Source organism: Mesocricetus auratus, unplaced genomic scaffold (assembly GCF_017639785.1).
Source record: "Mesocricetus auratus isolate SY011 unplaced genomic scaffold, BCM_Maur_2.0 Super-Scaffold_100028, whole genome shotgun sequence".
NCBI lineage: Eukaryota > Metazoa > Chordata > Mammalia > Rodentia > Cricetidae > Mesocricetus > Mesocricetus auratus.
Window position 1 is genome coordinate 24,385,920 of NW_024429209.1, and position 22,064 is coordinate 24,407,983.

General features: G+C 52.1%; 1 protein-coding gene across 3 annotated transcripts; it reads right to left on the bottom strand.

Moving 5' to 3' along the window:
- Window positions 1-135: 135 nt before the first annotated feature.
- Nkain4 (sodium/potassium transporting ATPase interacting 4) lies at window positions 136-20,879 on the bottom strand. Of its 3 annotated transcripts, none has more exons than XM_040732914.1 (7): window positions 20,656-20,875; window positions 11,633-11,770; window positions 11,278-11,359; window positions 10,196-10,393; window positions 2,533-2,722; window positions 1,342-1,426; window positions 136-390 (listed from the first exon to the last, which is right to left on the bottom strand). In XM_040732914.1, the coding sequence occupies exons 3-7, from the start codon at window positions 11,323-11,325 to the stop codon at window positions 381-383; spliced, it is 531 nt and encodes a 176-aa protein (XP_040588848.1). In that variant the 5' UTR covers window positions 11,326-11,359; window positions 11,633-11,770; window positions 20,656-20,875; the 3' UTR covers window positions 136-380. The 3 variants fall into 3 exon arrangements, with proteins under 3 accessions (XP_040588848.1, XP_040588849.1, XP_040588850.1); XM_040732915.1 differs by lacking the exon at window positions 20,656-20,875 and adding an exon at window positions 20,523-20,632; XM_040732916.1 differs by lacking the exon at window positions 136-390 and having other exon boundaries at window positions 1,338-1,426; window positions 2,533-2,593; window positions 10,196-10,388; window positions 11,274-11,359; window positions 20,656-20,879.
- Window positions 20,880-22,064: the final 1,185 nt, after the last annotated feature.

A 22,064-nucleotide genomic window follows, 5' to 3' on the forward strand; every position in this document is an offset into this window, starting at 1 on the left:
GACTTCCTGATGCGACTGAACCTTCTTATTGTTCTTTGGGACCTTCCCTTGGCAGCGGTATGTGATTTCAGGCCCTGTAACCTAGGACAGAGCACCTAGGGGCCACCTACCCAAGAAGACCAGGGACACAATTTGTTTGTTTCCGTATTCTCTCATGTCTATTCTTAGTTTTTTTTAGAAAAAAAAGAAAAAAGAAAGAAATTACAAACTTACAGTAGCAGCCACCCCGGCCTGCAGTATCCCCCACCCCTCACAAGGGGAATTTGGGGGAAAAATGCTAGGCAGCCTGGGAAGCAGTTCTGTGACTCCAGGCCTGGAGTCTCTTCATTGTTCTGGTGGCTGAAGCTGGGTTTCAGGAGCAGGGTCAGCCTTCCCCTCACTTACGCAGGCCTGTGGAGAAGGCAGAGATCAGAGAAGCCTGGGAGGAGGAGGACAGTGTCCTTTTCCTTGGAGAATTTCAAACGCAAAAGATGCAAAACCAAGAAAGGGATAATTGCTCAGGCTATAGCAAACATATGCCAGGGACTAGGCGTCTCCGTGCCCAGGGCAGATGCTGATCTTACCCTCTGATGACCCTGACCCATTTCTATGGGATTGGAAGTGGAGTGAGGGTTTCACCCTGGGTTCTTTTGTCCAGTCAGACTCCCCTGAAGAGAAATCTCCCCAGGACTGCTGCCCCTATTCATGGAGGTCTGTTGAGCCCAGGCTTGTCTTAGGAGCTGCAGCAACCAGCCTGCAAGAGGCTCCTCTCCTTCTTAGCCCTGTATTTCCTCCTCCATTCATTCTAGGAGCTGAAGTCCTGCTACTCTTCTGATACCCATTATCCACAATAGCCTGGGACACTCTGAGGTCAGGCATTAGGAATCTTTGGGACCAGGTCAGCTGAAGGCAGCTTCACCCAGAGAATCCCTCGATGGCCCCTCTGACCTCAATTCCAGGACTTCCAGGAAGCCCAGGCACAGCCGTGGCATCTGTAGGGCTGTGGCATGAGAAGGAAACATGATCTGCCAAATATAAGAAACAGACGCCCACACCCTCTCCACTTGCTGAAACCCCAAAGCCCCTAGGGAGTGGCCTTTTGGCACCCCTCCCATTCCCCAGGCTCCAGACTGCAGTGTTGACTCGGGTCCTGACTATCAGAGACTCTACCCCTGCTGAGCTTTGAACTCAACACGTGGGGCTGAGGTCTACAGCCCCTCTCCCTGACATCTAACCAGAGCATGGTCTTACAGGGGCAAAAGATGGGTAGATGGATTGACATACAGATGCCTGATAAAGTCTCCAAGGAGAAGAGCCTTGTGCTGTGGGCACCCTAACGCAGGCTGAGCGGGCCATACTTACAAATATGCCTGCTTGGACAAGAGGCTGGACGGCTTTTCATTGACATGGTACAGGGGGAATGGGTCAAATCCACCAATGAAATCAACTGAAAGAAATCAAGCCCAAATAAAATAAAACCCAAATGATGGAAAAAAAATGGCAGGATGGAAACATTCCCAGTGGCAGATTCCCAGCGAGAGGGGCATTGCCAGGGCTTGTGAAGGGGTACCGGCACCATCCCCAGATAAGCCCCCTGTTGTGTCTCAAACCTTGCTGGGATCCCTCTGGGGCATCGTGCAGAGTTTCCTGGCTCTGTGTTCTGAATGGACCTTCCCAGAAAGAGGTCAGGTGGGGAGGCCAGCAAGGGCGCTCCAGCCTGGGTGGGGCTGCACCCCACTTTGCCAGACTCTCCCAGTCATCCCCGTGGTCGTTACGGACATCAAGCACTGGCCCCATGAAGCCACCCACACACTAGGCTTGTTGGGCAAAATGAATACATTTCCGAAGCTCAGGGCTGGCTGCAGTTCTGAATTTGAAGAGCAGGTGGAGCTCCTGCTTCATCCCCAGCAGCTGGCTGAGGTCTCAGTGATCAGACAGCACCAGGGCCTTGATCCCAGGCTCAGGGACCACCCCTCACCAGCCTTCAGAATCAAGCCCAAGTCTCTTGAACACGGGGGCAGCTAACTCCATGGCCTGACTCTCAGGGGCAGATGGCTTTGAATTTCAAGTCTGACTCTGGGGAAGATTCTGTCCACAGGAGCCCTGACTGCCCACCTTCCTTGTCAATCCCTTCTCTACGGGAACTTCCCATGAGACTGTGCCAGGGCTGGAAGTCCCCAAAAGGGACAGCTTGAAGCATTACCGTGTTATGCTGTAAATCCAAGTAAAGTTGAAAGGTGTCTACATGCAGAGAGAAGGGGGTAATCTGTCCAAATGGGTCCTGCCTAGTACTAAATGTCAATCAACGTGTGTGCCTGGCAGGCAGAGTGGCCCACGCTACTGAGGGTTCAGAGCCTCCTGGGGCCACTGTGGGGTCATGAGGATAGGTGTCCTTGGGCCAGAGTAGAACCCCCCCCGTTCTCAGATCTTTGAACTGGCATCTCTATGACCAGGCCTGTGGCCGGAAGTGAAGACTCAAAGGGCATGGGGCATCACTGAGAGACACCTTCAGGTCCTACCCCAGATAGTCACTCGCATTAGCTGTACACTTACAGCTGTCCTCTTCTTCTGTGAGCACGCTGACCACATAGCAGCCATAGACGAAACCCAGGAGCTGAAAGACACCAACCAAGAGGCCAGACATATCAAGCCACCTCACTGCAGCAGCGGCATGGGGATGGTGTGGATGACCCGTGTGCACCTGATGGAAACCCTGCATCTCCTGAGCCTTGAATTTCCTCCCCTGAAAAAAAATGGAGCTGTGACACTACCTACATGGCTTCCCACACTCCCACATTCCGGATATCACACACTCAGTGGGCAACACCTGGGTGAGGGAGTGACCACGCCAGTCTGAAGGGTGCTACTCATTTTCCATTTCAGGGCTTGGAATGCTGGACATGCAGAAACAGAGCTGGACTTTCCCATGATACATGAAACCTGAGAAGCAGCTTGGAGGGGGCAAGGTCATGCCCTGTGTGTTAGTATTTAGTCGTTTGTATTGGCCTGCCTTTGGAGTTTTGACCCTCAGCTGCTGCTGCTAAGAACACCACCTGTGCACATTCACTATGTTCCCTTTTAAAAGGGCCCTGACCAACTCCTCTCTCTCTCTCTCTCTCTCTCTCTCTCTCTCTCTCTCTCTCTCTCTCTCTCTCTCTCTCTCTCTCTCTCTCTCTCCTTTCTCTCCTTTCTCTCCTCTCTCCCCTCTCTCCTGCTGCTGTCCCCCATCCTCCTTCCCCTTTAATAAAAAAATCCTCTGCTTGAATTCTGAATTGTCTTACGGTATTTTCCTCTCTCGAGCTGCTTTTTTAAAATTACAACACTGTATGCTCTGAACCCAGATGATCCGGCCTATGCTCTCCACACAATCATACAATGTCCTGCAAGCCCCTCCTACTCAGTTACAGGAGAGTTTCAAAGTACAGGCTCTACCTTCACAGCTAGCCTCTGTTCCTGGCATGCAAGGCTAGCTATGTAGGCATGATGGTTTTTGACTAGGTTGGCTAATGGAGAACCCAGCAGATCAGAGAGAAGGAAAATAAGGTCCCACAGCCAGTCATTTCCCTGAAAAGCTGCCTCCCTGCCCTGGTGCTGACAACTCACTCTTGGTGTTTTATTTTGGGACCCAAATGCTGCCATGAGTCTCAGGAGAGTGCACTGTCCCCTGTGGGCCCCAACATAACACCTATACTGTGTATATCCACCCCACACACCACCGCCTGCTATCAGCTTTGGTCTGGGGGAACTGTCTCTGTCTTGCTGGGACGGTGGACGATTTGGTGCACACAAATATTGCGAAAGATACCAGCTAAGCAGGAGCTATAGTGGGGTCTTAGAGAACTACAGAGGAGGTATCTCAGGGCACACCACACCACATCTAGGAGGGTCCCGACTAGAGAAAGCACTAGAAGCTACTGAAGAGAAGGCAGAAAGGTATCCAGTGGAAGCAAGATTTTCTGGATATGCAGCAGTTCCCTCTGCAAAGCAACAGGCAGCCTCGAGGGACCCACTTATCCTCTAAGTCATGGTTCCCCACTGATCTGGCCCAGCAGCCTCCCAAGAGGCCACCAAAACGCTCCTGTCAAAGGAGACAGCTCTTACCAGGCAGAAGCTGGAAATGCGTTAGCTCAATGCCCACGAGACCCTACCTAACTCAAGTCTCCCTGGGACTCCAGGGCTCTAGGAATGAGTCCAGAGTTGAGCCTTGGAAGTCATTTTCCTCACCCCTAAGAGGGCCTGAGAGAGCTCTTGCACAGCCTTTTGCGATTCCTTGGGACAGAAGGATGTGGAAGGTCGCGCTCCAGGGTCGGGCCCCCACGGAGAGCTGGCCACGGTGCTGAAATAGACAGGTTCTCCTGGGGAAGAGATTCTGTCTAATATGGCACCTAGCCCGCCTCAGGTCATCCCTGGTGGTTCACAACATCCTACCTGCACACTCTTGACTCCCCCCTACTTCTGCTCTCCTCTCTGCACGTACAGATCGTCCCTGAACATCCATCCACCCTGCCTCTTCTGGAAGCTTTCTCTCTCCTTGGCCTTTCTTCACTGGTGGTCTGGTAAGAGCTAAGCCTGACACTTTCTCTCTTTCGCTATCCAAAGTAGACAGCAGAGGGTGCACTTTTTTTTTTAAACAGGAAAAAAACAAGCATGAGCAGACCAGGTTTGTGAGCTGGCATTCAGTCTGAGAAAGTATGGCAGAAGGCTGTCTCCCCCACTAGCATGCCAAAATCACTCTGTACCCTACAACAAGACCCCTATTTGTCTTTCTAGTTTCCAGCTATTGTCTCCTCAGAGTCTGCAATTTAAGAGATCTTGGCAGTGACCCTTGACTAATCATTTCTTTCCGTTCTGAGAACCATACCCGGACTCCTTCACGTTTGGGGGCAACAGGGGTTCCTCCGCTTGCCTCTGCATGAGTTACAGCGGAAGAGAAACATTAACTTCAGTTTCCCACTGTGTAGGCTGAACTTAAGCAGGATGCCTATGGTAGGAGTGGAGGCATCATGAGGATCACAAAACTACCTGCCCTGCCAGCTGCATGCTTTCTCAAATCCTGGATATCCTCAGAGGTGAAATTCAGTTCCCTGTCATCAGTTTCTGATTGTCCTGTGAACTTGACCTCTACCAAACACTGTGTGCACTGGGAAGGATGGGGGGGGTGGTCCTTGAGATGTGACCAGGCTTCACCATGGATGGTGTGGTACACACACTCCTTTGGGCTGCTGGGGCTGCTGTTCCACACGGTTGCCTAAACCTCTCCTTCCCAGCCCATTGAGCCCATCTGTGAAAATGGCCTCCATTTTAAGAATCGGTAACTAAGAAACAGAGAGGTCAAGTGGTTCACTAAGGCACGCAGGTAGACAGGTGGCACCACTTGGGTCCAGGAGCTGTCTCTCTCCCCCTGCTGTTCTCCACTGATCTGAGCAGGGCTGGAGAGGACAGCAGAATCAATCCTGTGTTCACCAGCTATGACTGTCCTTTAGTTCCATGCAACACTAGCAAATCCATGGTTAGATGGGACATGGTTGACATGGTTGTGAGATGGTGTCCTCACCAGGGTCATGATGAGGTCTTGGAAAAAGCCACCTCTCGCTTTCTGTGATCATCATAGGCTTGGGGACAGTGAAGGAAGCAGGCAGAAGAAGAATGGATGAGACCCACTGGGCCACTTGCCAGGAGGGGACATGCTCCTATTTCATGGTGAACCACCAAGGCCAACGTGGGTCTCTGAGTCAAGACTTTCCTCTTCTCTGCAAGTAGGATGCAGATTTGGAAAGGGATCTGGGGCAGTCCTCTCAGGGAATGGCTTGCCACATCAGTCCTGGGGAAGGCGGGGGCAGAGCCCAGGAAAAGGTCTAGAGGAGTTGTGTTCAGTTGTATGTTGAACCATGTGCCAAACACGTGCCTCAAAGCCCAACTCTGATGCCTTGGAATTTGTTCGTATTTGAAAATAGGATCCGGGGGCTGGAGAGATGGCTCAGAGGTTAAGAGCACTGACTGTTCTTGCAGAGGTCCTGAGTTCAATTCCCAGCAACCACATGGTGGCTCACAACCATCTGTAATAATGCCCTCTTCTGGTCTGCAGGCATACATGCAGACAGAACACTGTATACGTAACAAATAATTAAATAAATCTTAAAAAATAAGATAAAATAGGATCCACAAACAATCAGCATGAGGTTAGAGAGGGTGGAGAGACCTAAACCAAGATCTGGTATTCTTACAGGAGGAAAAAGGAGGCTGAGACAGTCATGTGGGGAAAAGACTGTATGGCAGATAGAGACGCTGGTGTTTCCACAGGCCAGAGAACACTGTGACCCCTTGACTGCAGGGCACCTGGGTCACACTCCTTAGAGCCCCAGAGAGAACAAGCCCCACTAACTCCTTGGCCTTAGAGGCTGATCTTGGAGCTGTGAGGGAGCAAGTTTCTGTTCTAATCCCCCTTGGCTGATTTATTTTATGTTAGTGTATTGCATGCTATTGTGTGGTGTATGCATGGGTGTATGTGTGCACATGTGTGTATATATGTATAGGTGCATGTGTGAATGAGGGTGCATGTACACTTGGAAGCCAAAGAACAACCTTTGAGCCGGGCGTTGGTGGCACACGCCTTTAATCCCAGCACTTGGGAGGCAGAGGCAGGAGGATCTCTGTGAGTTCGAGTCCAGCCTGGTCTACAGAGGGAGTTCCAGGACAGCCTCCAAAGCCACAGAGAAACCCTGTCTCGAAAAACCAAAAAAAAAAAAAAAAAAAAAAAAAAGAACAACCTTTGACATCATTCTTTAGGTATCAATTGACTTTTCGTTTTTTGAAGGACATCTCCCACTGTCCCGATACTCACCAAACAGGCAAGACTGGCTGGCCAGTGAGCCTCACGAATCCTCTTGGTTTCACCTCCAAACACTGGGGTTATAAGTGCACACCACCATTGCTATCCTTCAAACCACTTTGTTGTATTTAATGAATCGGGTGTGGTGGTTCACATCTTTAATCCCATCACTTGGGAAGTAGGGGCAGACATATCTCAATGAGTTTGAAGTGACCCTGACCTACACAGAGTTCCAGGACAGCCAGGGCTACAGTTTATCTTTAAAAATTGTTATGTTTATTTATTTCATGTGTTCATGTATGATGTATGTACACATGTCTGCTCAGGTTTGTGCACCTGTGAGTGCACATGGAGGAGACCAGAAGAGAACGTCGAGTGTCTTGCTCGGGTACTCTTCACTTTATTGCCTTGAGACAGGGTGTTGGGATCTGAACTCAGATTCTTATGTTTGTGTATCAAGAGCTCCTACACACTGAGCCATCTCTCCAGGTGTCCAGCTGGACTGGGGGACTGAACTCAGGTCCCCACGCTTGCAAAGGAAACAACCTAATAATGGATCTGTCATCCCAGCCCTGCTTTAATTTATTTTTCAAAAGGAGTCTCACTACGTACCCAGACTGGCCTTGAATCTTCCTCCCTCGGTTTTTCATGCTGGGATGGCAGGCTTGTGTCACTATGTCTGCTTTCTCCTATCTGCTCAGTTTTTTTAAAATTATAGACTTTCTACAAATATAAATTCAGAATTTAGCCTCTATGAGGGCCCAAATGTGTGGGGCCCTTACTTGATCCACAGAGGTATAGCAGACAATCCTTCCTGGTGGAATCTAGCACAGGTCCAGGTTCAATGAGCTACAAGGCATTTGTAGTAGATTCTCTGGCCCTTACTTTCCTATGCAAGATGTGGTGTGCCTGGATGAGGTCCTGACTGGCATTTGTAAAGGCCCCTTAATGCATCATCTTTTTCCATGGCAGAGTTCATGAGTCAACATCTTCTTGGTCTTTCCAAGACTCCAATCTCTGCACCAATCCAAATCCAGACACATAAAGTATCCATATCTAGACTGGCCCAGAGAACACCAGGACAACATGCTCTACTACGCCAGGCTCTGTCCTGGAATAACAGAACTTGGAACATGGTAAGAGGTCCAGTGACTAGCAGTGAGGCAGCCCACACTGGACACTGGACTCAGAGTGGCCCCTGAAGCTGAGTATTCTGGAAAGAGACACTCCACCTGGACCACCTGACCAGTGTCTAAAAGGCCTTGAGAGCAAAGAGAGGGCTAGAGACTGTGATGGGAGTTTGTATGCCCCTGATGCCCACTGTGGATACAAAGTGTTCTTCAGAAAGGCTCATGCATCTTTAGCTCCGTCCCTGGCAGGTGATACTGTTAATAGGTAGCCTGAGAATTGCATGGTCTCTTTGCCATCTGCTGCTCCCGAGTGGTGGTTTGTCTCAATACTTCCCTTGTATCAATTGCCAAGGAAGAGTCCCTCCTGGATTTAGTCCTTGCATTGGCTGTGGGGTCTCAGAGAAAACATGTGGGCCACATATAACCCATCCCCAAAGATGCCACAACTTCCTGTGCTTGGTAGACCATGCCAAGCCCAGACCCTGAGTCCTGCAGGGAGGCTGAAGCCTGGACCACCTGTGTTGCCATGACAACAAGACAGAGCCACAGGGAGCCAGCCTCAGCACTAGCCACTCAGATCCCCATACTACTTTATTCTACACTCTCCATAGCTCCCTGGCCAGTTGAATGGACTCAGGTCCTGGGGAAAGGATTTTGAGGTTCAAAATCTCAGATCCCCTGGCACCCCATGGCTCTGCCCCCCTAAATTCTGACTTCTGCCCTCCCTCATCAGCTGTAGAGTGCCATTAGGCCTTCTATGATCTTTCTTCTTGTATCAAGTTCCTTGGACACACATGGAAAATAATTGAGTCTCCACGTCTCTGAACTCACAAGACTTGTATCTCCTCTAGGCTATTTGTGGACAACCTGAGCTCAAGGGGATATGACCATTGACAGGATGGTAGTACCTGACACTCGCTAATGATTCACTGCTAAGGAGCAGTTCTGCATGCCTAGCACAGTGGTGAAAAAGTTACCCAGAAGCAGTCAGCCCTACCATCAACACAGGAGCTGCCTGGGCACAGAACTGCTCTGCTACTCACAGAGCAGGACTCCTGGAGATCAGTGGTGTCTCGCAGTGCTAGGGAATTAGCCAGATTTCCAGACACTATACCCCCGTCTCACAGGATCTGCTCTGTGGCAGACTTATCAGGGCTGTGGGCTCACAGCCATCCCAGTCAGCACACTGTGTGCCAGGAAGTATGCACCTTATCCTTCTTTCTCTCCAGGGAGGTGAGAACTTGTGAAATATCCCCCCAACGGCCTTTGAGATTCAGGGAAAGGCACTGAAATGCTACCTTAATGCACCAGAGCTGTGGAGATTGAACAATGACATCAGTGGGCCCCATGCCTTGCAGCCTTATTGGCTAGTCTGGGGCTTCTATCTCCCTTTCGTCGTCCCACTGAGGTCAGATTTGGGGTCTTCACATCCCTGCCTTGCCTGTACTAACCCCCTGTGCTAGGGAGATATAAGAGCATCTTGGTCACTCCAACCTGCACCTTCACCATTGCTGTCTTTGGTTGCCCGGTATTCCACAGCATCGCCAGAGGCTGAAGCTTGATGCTGCTGTTTGTGAGCCTGTCTTACAAGAAGAACAACTCAGCTCTTTGTTGGTTCAAATAAGAATGCCCCCCGCCCTCCAGGCTCATACATTTGAATGCTTAGTCACTGGGAAGTGGCACTATTTGAAAGGGTTGTAAGAACTAAGAGGTGTGACCTTGGAGGAGGCATGGGCTCCAAAAGCCTGACAGGCTCAATCTCTCTCTGTCTGTCTCTGTCTGTCTCTGTCTGTCTCTGTCTCTCTCTGTCTGTCTCTGTCTCTCTGTCTCTCTGTCTCTCTGTCTCTCTCTCTCTCTGCCTCTGTCTCTGTCTCTCTGCCTCTGTCTCTCTGTCTCTCTCTCTCTCTGCCTACGGATCAGGATGTAGCTCCCTTCAGCCCCTTCTCCAGCACCATGCCTTCCTGTCTGCTGCCACGCTCCCCGCCATGATGACAATGAACTAAACCTCTGAAACTGCAAGCAAACTCCCAATTAAATGCTTTCTTTTATAAGAGCTGCATTGGTGGTGGTGTCTCTTCACAGCAATAGAACAGTGACTACGACAGGCTCAAGGGTAGAAGCCCACTTGTGACGCCTCTACTTCTTGCAAGATATGGAGGCAGTCCTGCGTAACAAGGCGCCTCTGTGTAATGGAATGGCCCTGACTCTGCCCCAGGCAGAGCGAGCCCCCAGCCTGGGTGTCTGTCCCCACACTCACCGCCAGCAGGATCTGCAGACCACTGTGCAGGGCTTCCATATAGCTGTAAGCCATGGTACAGCCAGCATCTACCACCAAGGACTGGCCATGCATTGCCCCCAGGCCAACTGTGGCTGCCTCTTTATGAAGACAGCCTGGCCCATGCTCTTCCCACCAGGAGCGATGCCGGGAGAGATTGAAGGTCAAGAGCTCACTGTCCTGGGGACAAAGGAACAGGACAAGTTTGTATCAGGAGGCAGCCAGCCTCTAACAACCACAGCCTGGAGTAGGGAAGGATGAAGGTGGCCACTCTCCCTCTATCCTGTCCTCAGGCTCCAGATGTTGTGGGACAGGAACAAGTGTCCCCAAACTGTTCCTCCATGGGAAAGCCTGATTTTGTTGGCCCTCAGCCCTCATACTGCTTCCTCCAGGAAGATCCCTTGCCTTGGGCAGACCTCAGGACTCACCATTATGGCATTCAAGTATGAAAACCCTCATTCATGTCCCTGGCCAAACTACCACAATGGGCCTTGGGCCCCATGTCGGTGACTGGCATAACCCCAGTCAGGGCTAGCTTAGTCCACCACACCCACGACATGTCACTCCAGAGTAGGAGAGCAAAGCTGCACCAGTCCAGAGCTTCCTCGGGAAAACACATGACAGTTGGCCAGGGCAGAAGACTCCATATAGCCATAAGAGGAAGGTCTCTGCTTTGTGTCCCGATCTCACCACCCCTGAGAAGGACACACCTACACACCTTGGCCAGATGTCTACTTAGTCCCCACTACTCCCTCGCACTGCCCGGTTCTAAGGTCCTCTTCCAGGAAACGTGCCCTGTGTGTTCCGTTTCCCAAGCCTGAGGCTCTGGCCCACTGATACCCACAATGCCTTAATGACAACCCTTCCCACCCACAAACCAGTCTTCCCAGGATTTACGGAGGCACTGACCACAGCACCCCCCCCCCCCCAAAATCTTGGTGCTGGCATCAGCACCGTGCATCAATCCCCCACCGCCATTGAGAAACATGCAGTGAACTGCTTCGAGTATCACATGGTCATCTGGCCAAGACCCAGTGGACGAACCCCTTTCCGTCTTTACTCACCTTGGAGAGGCCCCCCCACTTCCAGGTAGAAGCAGATAATGAAGACATTCCAGGTAACCCAGACAGCTGCCCACACAGCGTACTAGGGAGGCCAGAAAGAACAGGGCAGAAGTTGAACCCAGCAGCTTCAGAGATGAGATATCTGATTCTTTCTCCAGCGCCTTGGAAGAAAGCCCTTGAGCTCATGGCGAAAGCCGGGACTCCCTGAGTCCGGCCTTCCCAGGGGTGAGCTTAGAAAGGGTTACCCAAGCCCACCCTGGGCAGGTGTCAACCTGAGACATTCTGCCCCAGCTGCCACCAAGAGCGGCAGGGTTCCTACTCCTTGCATAGAGGCATCCAAGCACAGCGGACTCACCACCACAATGTAGCGTGGCCGATACTGGAGGGTGCCGAAGAGCCCCAAGATGACCGCGATGATGTGGATAAAGTTGGCCAGGATGGGTGCCCACTGGTAGCCCAGGAAGTCAAACACCTGCCGTTCCAGAGCAGTGACCTAAGGACAGGTGGCCCGTGAGGAGCAGCGGACCCTTAAGGTGCCACCTCCAGGTTTTGCTCCCCTCGTAAGTACCCCTCATGTCTGTTTCAACATCTGTATCAGCTAGGCCACAAACTGCTTCCTGGCCATAACCCTGAGTAGGTACTGGGTGCCTATGGTGTGGCTCTTCCAGCAAAATCATTAAATCTGACGGAGTCCGAATGTCACCACCGGAGTGTTCCTCTCTTCAGCCAGGCTGCCCCCTTGTCCCTGTCCCTCATCTGGAGACCAAAACACTGAGAGGTTTTGTTGTTGTTGTTTTGTTTGGCTTGTCTTTGTTAGTTTGTTTTGAGACAGGGGTCTCTACATATTCCCGGTTATCCTGGAACGTCCTTAGGCTGCTAGTCCTGGACAAAAGGCTGAGGTGCCTATTTAACACATCAAAGCATACCAGGCCACCTGATTTTCCCCTGTCTCTCAGTTCCTGTTATAGGGCCCTCCTGGCTGGCATACCCCCCCCCCCCCACTTAAACTTCTCCAGCCCAGAGTCTGGGCTGCCCTTCCCTATGTAATCCGAACATTTGGTTACCTGGCCCTTTTGTCTATCCCTAACCCTCCAGGCCTCTTGGTCTGGGTCTCCCCTCTCCCCTCCCATCTCCTCTCACGTGTCCGTTTTGAACTCTCCCAGAAGTCCCTGCCTTTCACTACGCCTCCCCTTTTATCTGCAACAAACCTGCTCCTCTAAAATACCTAGGACCAGTCATGTCCTTTCTTTTTTATTTCTTTTTTGTTTTGTTTTGTTTTTTCATTCAGAACTCACTGTGTAGAACAGGCCAAACTTGCACTCACAGAGATCCACCTCTGCCTTTGCCTCCTAAGTAATACATTAAAGGCTCATACCATCATGCCTGGCCCATACCCATGGCTATTCTAATTGGAGGTTAGGAGGGGACATAACCAAGAAGCGCAGATCCTAAAACGCTGTCCAACTGCCCTGGTGGCAGATGAGACCTGAGCTTGCACAGGGTGCCAAACACAGAAGCCCAGAGAACCCACTGTCTCCTGGTAAGTGGTCTTTCCACGGTTGTCCTGGGGACAGTGCAGATAAGATAGCTCTTATCCTGATAGACTGGTCACACTTCTGTTCTAGACACACTAATGAGACACTGTAGCTCTAAACACCCTGCCCTCCATGCACTACCCTCACTGTAGGCGGTCACCCTGGACTGGTGGGCCTGGGAGCTGTAAAAAAAAAAAAAAATATATATATATATATATATATCAGGGTGAACAAGCCAGTAAGCCACAATCCTTCATGGCTTCTGCTCCGGCTTCCAGGTTCCTGCCCTGTTTGAATTATTGCTTTGACTTCCCTCAGTGACGTGGAGTATGGCCTGAGAGTTGTAAGCTGACATAAACTCTCTTTCTCGCCGCACCCCCCCTCCAGTTGTTTATGATCATGGTGTTTTGTCACAGCAATGGGAACCCTACGGTGAGTCTCCACACAGTGGTGAAGGTGCTCTCCCCCAGCCCCTGCCTCGCTCCTGCTCCCGCCCCTGTCCCCGCCCCTGCCCCCGCCCCTGCCCCCGCCCCAAGGCAGGATGAGCCGAGATCTAGCGAAAGGCAATACTGAGACTGCAACTGGGAACACAGGCTGCTTCCATCCTTAGATGACCTCCTGCCGTTGTGTCAAGTTTTAAGTTTAGTAGTTCGGCCGCTTGACTATAGACACTAACTTCAATGAAAGTGCTCAGGTCCCCGTGTCCCCCCCCTTCCCCCTGCCCCTTGGAGTCTGTATCATGCGGCTGTATCAGCATCCCCAATGTCTGCTGACAGAACCCAGCAAACACCTGCAATTGGGCATGCTCCAGCAGCTATGAATGGCCCAGGAGTGGTGGGAATGTCCAAAGAAGTCTTAAAAGAGGACCGTTAGCAAGCACACTCTACAGGAACCTGAGGTTCTCGGAGTGACGCTGGCTTGAGCTGCTAAGTGAACAGGTTAAGGGCAGACTTCGTATGGAAACCAAGAATGGCCCAGAAGAATCTATTAATAAAAGCCACACAGTGCTCACACTCACTACCCCCTGCCCAATCACAGAGTTCCCAAACTTGTCCCCCCTCCCCCCTGTATGGAGAGAATTTGTGCCCTCTGCACTATCTCTCATCATCGTGCTCACCAGTTGTCCCTACTTCCTGTCAGAGTGGGCATACCCCACTGCCTCTTCCTGTCACAGAGCACTGGCACTCAACACCCCTCTTCTGTCAAAGAGTTAACACAAACCATCTTCTCTTCACGTCACAAAACACTCACATCCGCTGGCCCCTAGTGGGTCTGTACCATGTCTCATGATTGCAACTGTTGGTGGTGGAAGCCTCTGCTAGCCAAGTTCCCACCTCCAAAGACCCTGATGCTATTCCTTCATGATGCTTCTCCTCCTGGAGAAGGTGCCTCCCTAAATAGGAGTAAACCTCTTAAAGACGCATATAGAGGTTGGAGCAGTTCCCTATGGGCTGTCAATTCTCACTGATCAGCTCTTACCTCTGGCCTTTCCCAGTGTAGAAAGAAAAGCTGCTCTGCCAAACTCTTGACTCCTGGTCGGGCCTGACGGGCTGTTTACATGGAGGAAGAGGATGGGCAGGCACGGTTGATCTAGCTGATGGCTCCTGCCTCTTCATTCACACGCCTTTCACATGGAAGGCATGCACGGAGGGCTCTGCAAGAGCTTTTGCTTATTTTTACAAGGAATCATCTGTCTGCCTTGGGAACTACATCATCTCTAAGGAATTGGGAGTTGGTATCTCAACCAGGGCACTCTTCTCATTGGAATATGCCAAGAATCCTTCCAGGGTTGGTTAGATGGTTCCTGGTGGCAACAAGCAGGGGGCTAGTTGTTGGAGTGACACAAAGATGACTGGTCTCAGGATCTCTCAGAGCCTCTGGGGACTTTGCCTGGGGTGAGGACTGCTCACCCTGGCTAGTCCTTTCCTGACCATGGATGTAAGCTGGGGATTTCCCACACCCACGGTGGTGCCAGACCTCGCTTGGACTATGCAGTATATACAGCAGGTGCTCATAGGTGCTGGCCCCATATAGACATGTCAGATGCTGTAGTCACCACACTGTCCACAGCAGAAACTGCAGCAGACAATCTTAGAGACTAAAGGACAGCTCAGGGGCAGGGCGCCTTCTCATTAGAGCCCCATTGTAAGTCGTTTGGACAGCGTAAGAGAAACGCACACTGAAGAGTGAAAGAAGGGCTGGAGAGATGGCTCAGAGGTTAAGAGCACTGACTGCTCTTCCTGGGGTCCTGAGTTCAATTCCCAACAACCACATGGTGGCTCACAACCATCTATAATTCAATCTGGTGCCCTCTTCTGGCATGTATATGTAATAAATAAATAAATAAATACATCTTAAAAAAAAGAAAGTTAAAAAAAAAGAGTGAAAGAAACCCAACTGTGTGACTTTCAAGCAATTCAGGAAGACAGCACAGGCAGAGACAGCCAGTGACCTAGGTGTTAGGGATGGATCTGAAAGTCCCCCGCAGGCTCTTGTTATAATGTTTGCTTCCCAGTTGGTGACACTGTTTTAGGAGGCCGTAGAACCTGCAGGAGGTCACCAGAGGCCAGGGCCTTTGAAAGCTGTGCTCAGCCCTGGTTCCCAGGTTGTTTCCTGGTCATAGCCATGTGAACAGCTATGGTGACATGCCAAAGGGAGGCACTCATGAGCCACAACTTACCAGCTACGAGCTGAACTCTGAAGCCACGAATCAAACTAAAACCGTTATTCCCGGAAGCTGTTCGTGTCAAGTACTTTGTCACAGCCACGAGAAAAATAGCTAATACCCCAGGTAAGTCTGGCCTGGCCTGGCCTGGCCTGCTTCTTCATGGTCTTGGCCTCTTAATCAAAAACCATCTGCACCCCTTCTTTAAAACCTCACTAACATGAGGGAGTGGAGTAGCAGGCTGTGGAAAGCACACGGAGCTTCTGTTCCCCCCCAGAGAGCAGGTGAGCGCCACCCTGAAACCCCTCTTTCAAACGTAAACCAACTATGCTTGAGTAGCAGGCCGTAAGACCTGAGGAGGCCACGCTGCCTAGGAAATTGGTACCTCCCCAAGACACGTAGGGCCACCAGAGCCTGTATGCACCCCATGGTCACCAGAGGAACAACAAGGAAGCCAGGTGGGAGGGATGAGGCCCTATCTCCACAGGCTCCCTGGACTCCCAATATATGGCAGACACAGTCCCCCAGGATCCGTTCCAATGGTTCCAGTCCAGGCCATTTCTCCATAGAGGCTCTGTCCCCACAAAGTAACCAGAGAATGCCTGAAATGCAGCAAGTTGGACTACATATGGGTCCCATATCTGTACAAAATACAGAGCCAAGGGGGGGGCATATGTCCACATGCAGGTGTGTGCATACACCTGCTCGTGTGTGTGTGTGTGTGTGTGTGTGTGTGTGTGTGTGTGCGTGCGTGCGCGCGCGCATGCAGTGTATGGTGCAGCGGTGGGCAGGAAGAAGCCAAAAAGACAGATCCAGTCAGTACCGAAGCCCACAGTGCTTCCTGCCCTGCTATTCCCAGACTTGCTGCCCTGTGGGGGCGATTGTATAACTTTTTTTTTTTAGGGAGTTTCTTTCTGTAATCTGCCAAATTCCTTCAGAACCTGCCCCTCCTCCATCTCAGACGCACCCTGGTGGCTCTGGGCCTGGAATGTGGGGTCATCGGGACTCAGTGAGCTTGATCCAGAGTAGGGGGTGGGGTGCTTAGTTATACCAGGACTGTCAGTCACAGCCTGTTCCCTGAGCAGGGAGTGAGGAGGGGTATTCAAGAAGCGAGTTACCCAGCATGCCATTCTCCTGCCCACAGGAGGAGAGTAGGCTCTGGAGAGAGACCCTGTCCAAGGAGTCCACCAAGCCTCCAAGGTAGGGTCTCAGCCCTGCCTCGCCTCCCCCTAGAGTCCTTGCAAGACGTGCTCTTAATGGTAAGGTTGAGTCTAAGACCTCAGAGCCCATGGTTTGGAGCATACCTGTACCTCATGTCTCTGCAACCCTTATGCCCAGAACCCAAGTGTCTCAGCCAGGGTCAACAACCCCTTATCAGTTTCTCCCTCTGTCATCTAAGACTAGCTCTTACTCTCTGAGTTATCACAAGCTGCCCTGGTCCAGTGGGCCCGGCATCCTGCTAGGATGGCCCTGACCATAGCTGCCTTTTTCTCCAAGTCTTCCAACCAGAGATGGCCTGACAGGCAGGGCCCCTTCTCCCTCGTTGACCTGAGAACTCACTCATATCCTCCTCTCTGTCCCTGGCCATCTAGATCCTAGCCAACTCCTTTCTGTTGCATGCCCAGCCTCTGCTCACCCTCCCTACTATGCTCCCTACTAAGCACAGCACATTGAGGCCACAGCCTTCTGAAGAAGCCACCATGCTACCCCTCCCATATGCTCTTTGTCCACAGCCTAGCCGGTGCCTTGAGCCACAAGGGAGTCTACAGAGCTGCTGTGACCCCGGGAAAAAGTGACAGCTCCAGCAACCCTAAAGGTTATCTCTGGCATCTGCCACCCTGGAAACTCCTGCCCTCCCCACTTCCTCTGTCAGAAATCCCAGGAGCTGTTGGGTTCTGGATCTGTGTCCAGAACATGTCCAGGCTTTAAACTTCAGTTTGAGGTTGTGTCAGAATGTTAGAGGGGCCGCCTTGGGACACCCACACGGGTAAGAAGCGGCCTGGGAATTGCAGCTCCTCACTGTGCATCCCCTTTCCACCTTCAGCTTCCTGAAAGGCCACAGGAAGCAGCACACATCCGTGACACAGCTCAGAAGACACTCTCTTAGTGTCGGTGGGGATGGGATGTTTCCAACTCTTCCAAGCTCTGTGCGTGCGTGCGTGTGTGTGTGTGTGTGTGTGTGTGTGTGTGTGTGTGTATTGGAATCAAACACAGGGCCTCACTTATGTTAGGAAAGCCCTCAATCACTGGTCTACACCTCTAGCTCACTGCTGAGTTCCTGGTGTGACTGAACACATAACTGTTGGGAAGGCATTTAGGGTTCTCAGCACCGTCAGATCTGCCATGACAAGCCCTGGCTGGGTCCTTCCTCTACGGCTGTCACTTCACCAGAAGAAACAGGCTCCTAGAGAACTTCTGCTAACAATGAAAATCACCCTTAAGGAGGCACCAAATGGCCATCCATCCAAACTCCGTGAAACAGACGACAACAGCAGAGGCATGTTTGAATGTTCTAGACCGGGACGATTGATGGAGCCCCAGACACAGACCGCTCTTGACACATAGGAAGAGGCTCTATCAGCACCCAGTCTCTGAGACCAAGTCTCTCACTGGGGCGATCATCTATCTTCACCCCTCCTGCCTCCATCCACCAACTCAGACCCTGGTGCATTCTCTCATCTTCTGTGACAGGAATATCCTTCCTTTAAGCAGGACTCAAGGTCCCCATGCCTGCGTGTTCACAGGCAAACTGAGGCTCCTACCCTGGGCCCAGGCAGGCAATGGTGGCTTTTCCCCTCCCCCACAATGCACTTGTCCTAAGGAGTCACGTGGTGGTCTGCATGCGTACTTGTTCCATTCAACTGTTAGAGGCACTAACCAAAGGCACGGTCTTTCTACATACAACATGGAAAGGCATGATCCAGAATGAATCTCAAGCATCAGATCTCAGATGTCCCCATCCTGGCAGACCCCTAGTTCCTGCACATCAAATTACAATTGGGGGGGGGAGGAAAAAAAACAGCTCCAGGGGACAGAGGTCAGCCTCTTCATGAATGATTAGGTCTGATTGGTCTCCGTCCCACCCAGAGAGAAAAAGAAAAGGGATGTGAAGATGGCCCCCTTGGTCTATTAAGAAACCCAAGGCACTGTCCTGTGAGGCCCCAGCTGGAGGCTGGATCAGCGGCACAGGCCTGCCAGAAGCCCTCAGTCTGAAGAGTAGCCCCTGTTTGTCTCAGGAATGGAAACTCTATGACTACATATGAGTCCTCCACTGCACGGAGATCAGTAATTTAGAGTCAGTGGCCCTGCAGAATCTAGTTGCAGACCCCTTCATGGGCCCCCGAATACCCTGTCTTGTCATCGAGGCGAAGCGAGGTCTGGGAACTATCTCGGCATAGTGCTGGCTCAGAGCCAACAATGTCCCTGCTGTTCTTCAGGGAGAGTTGTTTAGGTCCTTTGTCCGGTAACTTGGTAACAAGAAAACTCTCACGCTTGTCAAAAAAAAGGGAAAGCCCTGGGACCCCTATGCTACTCCCAGCTTCCTCTGCTCTCCTCTCTGTGCAGAAACCAGAGCAGTGGGTGGCATCGGGCCTGTTCTTTCCAGAGGCCGAGGAGGGTGGCCCGCCTCCAACTGCCAGACAGGGTAGGACAAAAGACCCTTGACAGCTCCCTGGGGCATTTCAGCTGTGGCCCTGTTGGACAAAGCAACGGTACAGGGCTCAGTACAGCTCCACAAAGTCCTTGTTGCTTGTCTTGGCTGGGACTGGGTCTTGGAGAAGCCCTGGCCAGGGATCTACAACCCAAACACCAAAATGATGCTCCTTTTCTTGCAGCTTAATTTCCAAAGTCTGTCCTAGACCTGCACCTTATCCAAGAGAAGTCAAACCCCCCCCCCGGCCTTATCCTCTTGCATCCCAGGACAACATCCCTGAATTGGAGGTGGGAAGAGCCCCTGCTTCTCTCAGAGAACACTGTCAAACCAAATCCAGTGCAAGGAAAGCAAAGTCACCCTCCTCCCCCAAAGCTGTTGTGTTTTTTTGATTCCCATATTGGGCAGGCTCTAAACTTCAGAGTTAGCCAGCTCATCCTTGTCCTTTACCTGGTCGTTCTGCAGGACTGCCTCCTATCTTCCCAGAAGCCCCCTAAGGGAGACCCTCACAGAAAGACAGCAACTCAACACTGCTCCAAGACTGGAAGCAGCCGTCTCAAGCCTGACATGCCCAGTAGAAACATGCAGACCAGTAAATACTTGGACCATAGACTCCTGTGCAATCCCACAGTGTACAGGGCGCTGCCTGTGCTGCTGGGAGGACAAGACCCCAAACAGCCTTACAGCACCTTTCAAACAACCTCTTCTTCCTCAGGGACCTCCAGCTTCAGCCAGTGAAGGAGGCACCCAGTCCAGCTGGGCCCAGGCCCACACCCAGCCCAGAGACAACAACACTACATTTCCTTTTAAAGACCAGATCTACACAGGGCTCAGTAGCGTCTATGCAAAGAGTTTCCCCAGCGACCTTTGTTTTAGCCCCTTCCTCCATCAGCCACAGAACCCAAATTCCAAGCTCCAAGCTCAGGGAGAGCTGCAAAGTTGCTTGGTGTCCTCCAAGTTCTCTGACAAAGCTCTTCAACAGGAGGGCGAGGGGTCTCAACAACCCTAGGCACCCGGACCTGAGAGTCTCTCTACAGGCCAGGGAGATTGGAAGACTCCCCAAGTAGATAGTGCCCCCGCATAAGCTGGGAGTGCCGGGCGATCACACCCGATTTTAATGTCCACACTCAGGCACTGAACTTTGCTGCGGGCTCCGTCACTGCTGCCGCGGCGGTAACACGCGCACACTTGATTACAGGCGCCTTCGGAACCGGTGGGCATCAAGGGGATCACGGACCAAGCACTCTGGACCTGAGCGCTGCTCCGGGGGCAGCCCCGCCCGAAGGCTTTTGTTCCTAGCAGCTCCGGCCCCCAAGAGCTCCCCAGCACCTGTCCCCGCCAGCCCAGACACCCGCTTCCCGAGCAAACACAGCTTGGCACAGCCGAGATCCCACACCGTGGCAGCTCCCCTCGCAAGCCTGTCCGCCGCCGGGGAAAGTCGGCCGCAGCAGCCTGGTCCAAGCGGTCATCTCAGGAGCCTCCCGAAGTGGGCGCGGGTCCGGAAAGCCACGCGGGACACTAGGACTCACCAGCTGCAGAGTACAGAGCGCAAGAAGCGTGCAGCGGCCCGAGCAAGAGCCCATGGTATTCACGCCTCCCGCGGGCGTCTTTGCTGCCGGAGTGGGCCGAAGCCCTCCGCGTGCGAAAGCTTCTGTCCACCGCGCTCCCGCCCTCCTTGCCTTGAGGACACCGCCTCCTTCCAGATTGCAGATTCTGTCCCAGCTTGCCTCGGGTAAGCCTAGCAGACCCCAGCCTTGTCCGCGCCCCCCCCTTTTAGATCCCGCCCCTGCCCACCCCGCTCTTCAGACCCCGCCCTCCCTCCATCCTCCCCTCTCTGGGTAACAGCTGCTTCGCGTCTGTCTGCACACTTACCTAGTACTTGCAGCCCTTAGGGGCTTCAAGCGGTCCGGAGAAGGGGCGCGGGATCCCTTCTTAAAGGGGCGACGACAGGCTTTCTGGCAGCAAAGAGCAGCGAGCGACTGCACGGCTGCACCGAGGTTACAGAACTAACTCGACCTGCCAAGAAGTCTGTCTTGGGCAGCTCTTAAAAGAAGAATTATCTGCCTCCAATAGCTTTCAGCCTGGCTCCTGTCCCTGCTCCGAGTCCTCTGGTGGGACAGACACCTCTGCACTGTAGCCACCAAACTCCTTTCTTGTGGGGGTCCACGCTCACCCCACCCACGAGGCTTTTTCAGTGTGAAAGTCTCCAAGACTCCTCGGCTTAGAGAAGTCCTGACCTGGTCCAGAGCTCTACCTCTATTCTGAGAGTGAGGACTCTGGGAGCAGGAGGAATGACGGGCTCACCCATCAGTCCTTGACCTGTCTGGAAGATCCAGTCCAGGTCTGCGCTAGGAACTCCAGTGGGTGTCCTGTCCACAACAGTGCGCAGAAAACCCTGCTTCACAGAGGCCTGCCAGTGGGATGAAGCTGGGTTGTCGAGGAGCCTCACATCCAGGCTGGAATGGATGCCATGGTCAGATTGAGGCACTGGACTGTAGTGCAGCTTCTTAGTGAATAATGATTTAAAAAAAAAAAGCCTAGCCGGGTGATGGTGGCCCATACCTTTAATCTCAGCACTTGGGAGAGGCAGATGCAGGTGGATCTCTGTGAGTTCCAGGCCAGCCTGGTCTACAAAGCTACACAGAGAAACCCTGTCTTGAAAATTTTAAAAAAAGCCTGTCCCTAGGACAGGAATCTTGTGCTAGGAAGAAGGTGCCAATTTGGCTCCTGGTAGCTCACTGTGGGAAGATAGAGGAGGTTGAATAGAATAAGCAGTTCACGCCAGGTAGTCTGACCACTGGCTTCAGAGGAAACAGAGTCCAGGTAGTTTTGGCATTGACTTGAGCAGTCTAGGGGACAGAGAGCCCAATCCCAGCTTCACCCAGCCTCATGGGCATGCTCAGAAGAACATCTGTGGACAGTCCTCTGAGTGATAACC